Genomic DNA, 7719 nt, shown 5'->3' on the forward strand with positions numbered 1-7719 from the left:
ATTATTGGAAAATTACATTGATAGTCTGGCTGATACCTCCGCTTATGAGAACGAGTCCTGCAGGTCTGACCGAATGTGCTATCCCTTTAATAAAAATCGTCGCAAGTCTCAGCACGTGGACTTTAGGGCGTGGTCAGGTAAAAGTAAACCAATAGGAGTCGTTCTGTTCTATGACGTGCACGACCAGACCACCACACTCGACCCTCATCAAGGAAGAATTTGCACTTTGTTGTTAAAAAACACTGGTCTCAATGGTCTGTCATGACCCAAGTGCACAGACTTTGTACTAGTAAAGTAAACCGACGATGCCAACGCAAAGTGTACTTGTGCGAGATCCCTCTTTTCTGGCGAGGGTACTACAGCAATACTTGAGTTTGTTAAAGAAATATCCAATCATCACCAAATCGGTTACGAGGTCAGTTTAACTTAAGTTACATCTTTGTTAAAGATAATTTAGTTGGCTAGCTGTATTGCAGGGGAATTAAGTTTAATTAATATTACCATGCTGACGTCCAGGTTAGACTATCGTATAGTTATCGTAGTTAAACCACTAACAAACATTACACAGACACACTGATCATGGTACTCCTTCAACATTGACGAAAAATCTGTTGCGGCGATATCAGACAAGTACAACATGTTTCCCAAAATGTTGACCATTTTGCTCAAAACACTACAACATATAGGCCTATAACAGCCGTTTACTAAATTTGTGTCATTTCACAAAAACCGTAACGCAGTTTTTCCTCATTAGTCTCGGAATGATCATGAATAGAATCACCATAGATACCTTTCTGGTTGGTAAATTTACACCCACTGTATGAATGCGCAATGTCACTAATATATGAGAATATAAGATAATGACACTTAATGCTTAACCAACCGTATATTAATAAAGACCCGTGAATATAATTAGCATATTAATAATCATGTATGCATTTCTTAATAGTTATTATTAATGTAACAACAGGGATATATAAGGTCTGTATTATTTTATACAAACTATTTTTAAAACAAGTTCAGCCCTGACTACTCAATAAAAATAATTGTTCACACACACAAAAAAAAGTTCAGCCCTAGACAAAGAAGTAGAAAAAAAAACTTAATCTAAAAAAAAATAATAAAAAAAAAAAAAAAACACTTTGTAGCAATATCCATTTACTTTATCCATTACTGAATTTTTTTTCTTTTTCTTTTTTTGTACAAGGGACTTTTCACTAAGTCTTTTTCCATTGGTTGTTTGAAGGGTGGGGCAATCAAGTCCTGTCAAAAGTCACACTCTTTTGGACCAAACACAAAAAGACAAGCATTCTTCTTCATTAGATGCAAGGCCATTTGGGTATAATGATACAATGGCTGTTTTGTACTTTCTTACAGTGGCATTCTATCTGCTTTGGGAAATCTTCTGTCTCAAGCTTTGGAGTACAGGAAGAACAGCAAGGAAAATAGCCCCAAAAAGAAAATCAACATTCTGGGACCTGTACACTTTGCAACTTATGGGTAGAGTGATCTTTCAGAGTTAAACATTTTATTCTGATTACATATACGTTGCAGTACACATAACATCATTTTACGAAAGGTCTAATATTTAAAGAGTTAGTTCACCCCAAATTTAACATTTTGTCATTTATTACTCACCCTCACATCGTTCCAAAGCAGTAAGGCCTTCATTCATCTTCGAAGCACAAATTAAGATATTTTTCATGAATGAAATCTGATCGATTTTTGACCCACGCATATACAGGAACGTCATTGTAGCTTTCAAGGCCCAGAAAGGTATAGTAAAGACATCGTTAAAATAGTCCACGTGACTACAGTGGATCAACCTTCATGTTAAAAACAATGACTTTATTCAACAATCTCTCTTCAACGTCTTTCTCCTACTCCGTTCACGTAGTAAAGACCGTGCAGCGCTTCCAATGGCAGATCGTTACTGGCTAGCTCCAGTAACATTGAGCCCAAAACAGCGGTAAATCTACATTAACTACATTCACGCACAGGGCTATCACCTTGTTAGTTGTAGTGGGTGACTTACAACAAGCTAATGTTACCAAACTATAATCACTAAAACATCAGACTTGTACATCGCTATCATAATTGTTTGTCATTAGTGATGTATTAATGACTCAGCATCGCCTGTATCAAAAGAGAAATACTTTCATCTGATGTTTAAAATGAATAAAACAGACTTGCTTACTGGAGTTCCACATCTACTGAACTTTGCTCTCTACCGACCAGCCCACTGTCGGTGAGGTGTGTGTCAGTGAGAAGCGTGTGTGTGGGTGAGAGAGAGTGAGATGCACGGTGGACCAATCCACTGTGAGGCAAGAGAGGGGGGACTCAAAATGTTTCTTAACATAAAACAATTTTTTTTTTGCCCGTTTGCCTTTTTTAGTGTTTTACTACTTACACCAGGAGTCCCCAGGCCGCGGTCCTGCAGAGTTTAGCTCCAACCTCAATCAAATACACCTGAAACAGCAAATCAATGCCTTTATAGGACCTAGTAAGCCGGCATTGATTAGCTGTTTCAGGTGTGTTTGATTGAGGTTGGAGCTAAACTCTGCAGGACAGCGGCCCTCCAGGACCGAGATTGGGGACCCCTGACTTACACAATTAAGTCAGTAATTGACTTAACTTAATTTATCTAACTCCTGCAGTTAGTGCTCAGTGCTGTGAGACTCACACGGCGACTCACTCATTATACTGAACAGACACGTTCAGTTTTTAATTGTAGTGTCTTCTCTAACTCAGTCACAGTAATCCAGTTGGTGGGTTTGGGAATGGCCTCACAGGGCAGCGAAGCATTCTGGGAATTATAGTCTTTCATCCCCATGAGACAAAAACACATTTTCTGTCTTTTCTCAGTCTAGAAAGCACCAAATTCAAAAATAATTTCACATTTCTACTACATTGATGACCCAGTTTAAATACAGATTCATCTTCCCAGCACTGAAGTACCCCTTTAAGATTGAACCACTGTATTCACATGGACTTTTTTAATCAATGTCGGTACTACCTTTCTGGGCCTTGAAAGTTGAAAGTTGCAATGACGTTCCTGTCTATGTGTGGTTCAGAAACCTCTTGGATTTCATCCGTAATATCTTAATTTGTGTTCTGAAGATTAACAAAGGTCTTATGGGTTTGGAACGAAATGAGGGAAATAAAGTCAGATATGTCATTTTTGGGTGAACTAACCCCTTAATATCAGGAGGACACTTATATGATTAGTTATAAATGTTGAAAATGTCTCTGATTTTTCAGACTTTTTTTCACGGGTCCACTCAGTCATTACTTCTACCAGCTCCTGGAGGTGCTTTTGCCAACCACTGTCCCATACTGCCTGATCAAGCGCCTTCTGCTGGAACGTCTCATATTCGCCCCTGCTTTCCTTTTGCTCTTCTATGTGGTTATGAATGCTTTGGAGGTAATGTTTCATAACTGAACTTCTTTGTGACATTAATACAATTTTTTACTTTATTGGACAAAAGTGCCCCTATTATGATTTTCCATCTGAGCGATCAGAGCAGAGTATGCTCTTGGAAAGAAGGGGTTTAGAGAGACAGACTCCTTTACCACACCGTTTTCATTCTGCAATGTATATTATAAGAAAGTTATAATAAACTATATAAATCCAAGTTACACTATTGTAGCATAAAGGGGCACTTTAAGTGTTTTAGGACATACTTTTTGCATTTGTTTACACACTTCATTTTCTGGGCAGACCTCTATGTGCAACTTTGCGGTTGTTACTGTTATTGACCCATTGTATGGTGAAGTTGGTAGTCATTATGGTAAGAGGGGTGGAGTATGAATGAAACAGTCAGGTGATTTTCATAATGTGGAATGTAAAAGCAACATGAATGGTTGTCACTCACCAATGCAGGCAGCAATCTTTTCATTAGAAGCAGATCTTATGTGAGCTGTTCTTCATGATCCTCAACTTTGGCCAGAATATAGAGTATTGCTGTTGGTCAATGAACTTCATCTGTTTGCTGATCTTCAGTTTTCAGTCTCTCAGCTCAGGAGGTGGTTCTGATTAGAGTGTTATTGACTGAGGCTTTGATTACTCCATGAATCTACACAAAGCAAAAAGTCATCATGGTACAACATAGAATCATTTTTTTAATTTTTATTTTAAAGGAAAAGAATTTTTTGAAACACACACACACACACACACACACACACACACACACACACACACACACACACACACACACACACACACACACACACACACACACACACACACACACACGTCTGGTGCGCTATCTTTCTGGGGACTCACCATAGGCGTAATGGTTTTTATACTGTACAAACCTCCTACACTGCCCCTGCCCCTAAACCTACCCAACACAGGAAACTTTCTACATTTTTACATTTTCAAAATAACTCATTATGTATGATTTATAAGCTTTTGTACCCGTGGGGACCTCAATTTAGGTCCCCACAGTGACACGAGTCCCCATGAGTCTGTGTGCATTCAGGTTGAAGTCCCCACCAGGCTAGAAAAACAAACACACACACACACACACACACACACACACACAAACACACACACACACCTTTGTGGGGACATTTTGTCCCCATAACGTAGGGATTACCAGCCTACACACACACACATGCACAAGGAAATTTACACAAATAAATTATCAAGCAGATAAGGACAAGTTAAAATAAATCTAAAAGATAGGGTGATTAGTTTACGTTTATGGAAGCTTGTTTCCGCCACAGAATAAAAAATAAAATAGGTAATTGCGACTTTTTGTCTCACAGTTCTGACTTTTCTCTTGCAATTGCGAGTTTATATCTTATAAAGCTGACTGTATCTCACAAATCTAAGAAAAAAGTCAGATTTGCAAGATATACATTTGCAATTCTGACTTTTTTTCCTGAAATTACAAGTTTATATCTTGCAATCCTGAGCTTATTTCTAAAAAAAAAAAAAATCAATATTGTTAGATATAAACTTGGAATTGCTAAGAAAAATGTCAGAATTGAGAGTTTATAATCTTGACAACTTTGTCCTTTGTTCCTCAAAATTGCGAGATATAAAGATTTGAAAAGTCACAATTATGAAAACGTTTTTATTCCTTGGCGGAAACAAACTTCCATTTTATAGCTACTATGATGTGCATGTAACAACTTTTGTCTTATATTTCTAATTCATGAGATTCATACTGCCAGTTTATATCATGATCCTGAAAATAATGAAAATGAGATCTTTGCAGGGCAAGTCAATCACAGATGTTCAAAACAAACTTAAAACAAGTTACTGGCCTGCAATGAAGATGAACTGGAAGGTTTGGACCCCGTTTCAGTTTATCAACATCAACTATATACCTGTACAGGTAAGCATAAGAGCATGACACCAATTCCTATCTTTCAGGTTACATAAGTGATACCTGATCCATTATCTCACTTTCGTTTTCTTTTACTCTTTACACAGTTTCGAGTGCTGTTTGCCAACCTGGTTGCCTTATTCTGGTATGCCTATCTAGCTTCTGTTAGGAAATGAAGCCACAAAACCAGCTACAGTGGCCCTAGGTTGGTTTAAGGTGAATCCAGTTTGTGCCTTTAGAGGACTGATGTGTATCAAAGATGTTTTAAATGTCTTCCAGGACAACAGACAGGGAATATTGATTGGTTTCTGTAAAATAACTTATCTAGATCAGTATTGACATTGTACTGCTACTTCAACTGACTGTACCGAATTATTGCTCTGAATGTGAATGTGTAATTTTAGAAAACATCTGCCCCAAGATTGTCTTTACTGCTTTTGGAGGCACTGACAATGATGTCAGCATTTTGATTGTGTTGTATTTAATTAATAACAATAAAATAAACAACATTAATTACAAACAATTTTTTGTGTTTACTAATATTTCTTGTATTGCATAAATAGCAGTGACCTTACTAATATGCTTTATATATTTATATTGCCATGATAAAATAGAGACGATGGTTTATGACAATTTGTTTAAAATAATTACCAGCACACACATAAAATATTTTAATTCACTCAATATTATGATATAAAGGTTCAATATGATGTGACAAACAGTATAGCCTATTACATTTTTTATTGTAAAAAGAAAGTTGCCTCTCACAAACAAACAATCAGTTCTAAATGTTTCTGATTGTTCTGAAACTGAGTTTCTTTTTCAGGGATTATTCAGCAACTTTCAGTTTCCATACTTCAGAAAAGTTGTGAGCATGACAGGCCATAAACATAATGTAGGTCACAAACCTATGGGTGTGTCCAAAACTCAACATGCACAATTACATGATTGTGGAATTATGTTATGAATTTGATTGTGTCAAAAAGTGTAGAGTTTAATCAGTTATTTGTCTGTGTACAGTTCAGTCCATGTCTTTGTTTATTAAAGCATTATTATTTAACATTTGTGCAACATGCATCAATATGCAATTAAACAATGTAATTTCTTTGAACAAATAATGCTCATGTTGACATGTGCTATCAAGTGCAATGTAGTTTACTTGTGGATAATCAAGATCACAAAAAAGTGTTTGTTTCGTTAACAGCTATTTACACAACCTTTATTTTCTATTCTGTTCATGAAGAGTGAATCATTGGAAAGAGAGGGTATTTCCTAATGATCATGTGACGAGGGAAACCCAGGTAAGCCGGAACATGCCCTAACTAGAAACTAACCACGCCCAGTCCGATATGTGCAAAACTTAGTCATCATTTGTCTTATTATTATTATTACTATGTATCTGGTTTCAGGAGACATGTCATCCATTTTATGGAAAGACGATATGACTGTGAAAAATACTTAAACTTTTTCAGATGTTTATGTATGCTATTTATTTTGGGAAATGACAACATGAAGCAAATAAAATCCCACCAGTTATCTTTTATGTCCAGTCAAGTCACCTTTATTTATATAGCGCTTTTTACAATGCCAATTGTTTCAAAGCAACTTCGCAGTGTTAACAGGAAAATAATGCAACAGAATTTGATTCAGCTGTACAGTCTCTCTGCAGAAAACCGTGATGTTATCAGCTCAGTTCAATTTTCATATAGTGTCAATGCAGGCAGATCAGTAATACAGTTGAAATACAAATTTAAGTGTCCCCAAATGAGCAAGCCAAAAGCCAAAGGTGACGGATGATGTAATTCCAAGAATGTCTTCCTTTGATATTCTACATTCATGGGACAGAGTAAACACCTTACATGACATTCCTGGCATTGTGAATATTTGTTTGAAATGTACTATATGTACTGTGTGTGTGTATGTATGTGTATATATATATATATATACATAGCAAACTTAACTGACTTGAAATATGATTTATAATCATTTAAAATAAGCAAAATAAAAATTGTAAAACGTGCTGATATACATTATAAATATACTATATTGCCAATTGTTTTAGGACATTGCCTGTATATGCTCATGAACTTTAATGCCATCCCATTCTTAATCCGTAGGGTTTAATATGGAGTTGGCCCACCCTCTGCAGCTATAACAGCTTTAACTCTTCAGGAAAGGCTTTCTACAAGGTTTAGTAGTGTGTTTATGAGAATTTTTTGACCATTCTTGTTTAGGTCAGACAGTGATGTTGGACAAGAAGGCCTGGCTCGCAGTCTCTGCTTTAATTCACCACAAAGATGTTCCATCAGGTTGCAGGCCAATCATCAAGACTCGCTTATCCATGTCTTTATGGACCTTACTTTGTGAACTGGTGCACAGT

General features: G+C 36.5%; 1 protein-coding gene across 1 annotated transcript; it reads left to right on the top strand.

Annotated features, from left to right (window-relative positions):
- The first annotated feature begins 184 nt into the window (after nucleotides 1–184).
- pxmp2 (peroxisomal membrane protein 2) lies at nucleotides 185–5838 on the top strand. The gene is made up of 5 exons (XM_067440253.1): nucleotides 185–415; nucleotides 1378–1500; nucleotides 3262–3424; nucleotides 5229–5348; nucleotides 5447–5838. Exons 1-5 carry the CDS (start codon nucleotides 306–308, stop codon nucleotides 5513–5515), a joined length of 585 nt encoding a protein of 194 aa, XP_067296354.1. The 5' UTR covers nucleotides 185–305; the 3' UTR covers nucleotides 5516–5838.
- The last annotated feature ends 1881 nt before the right edge of the window (nucleotides 5839–7719 follow it).

This window comes from Pseudorasbora parva, chromosome 3 (genome assembly GCF_024679245.1).
Source record: "Pseudorasbora parva isolate DD20220531a chromosome 3, ASM2467924v1, whole genome shotgun sequence".
Classification (NCBI taxonomy): domain Eukaryota; kingdom Metazoa; phylum Chordata; class Actinopteri; order Cypriniformes; family Gobionidae; genus Pseudorasbora; species Pseudorasbora parva.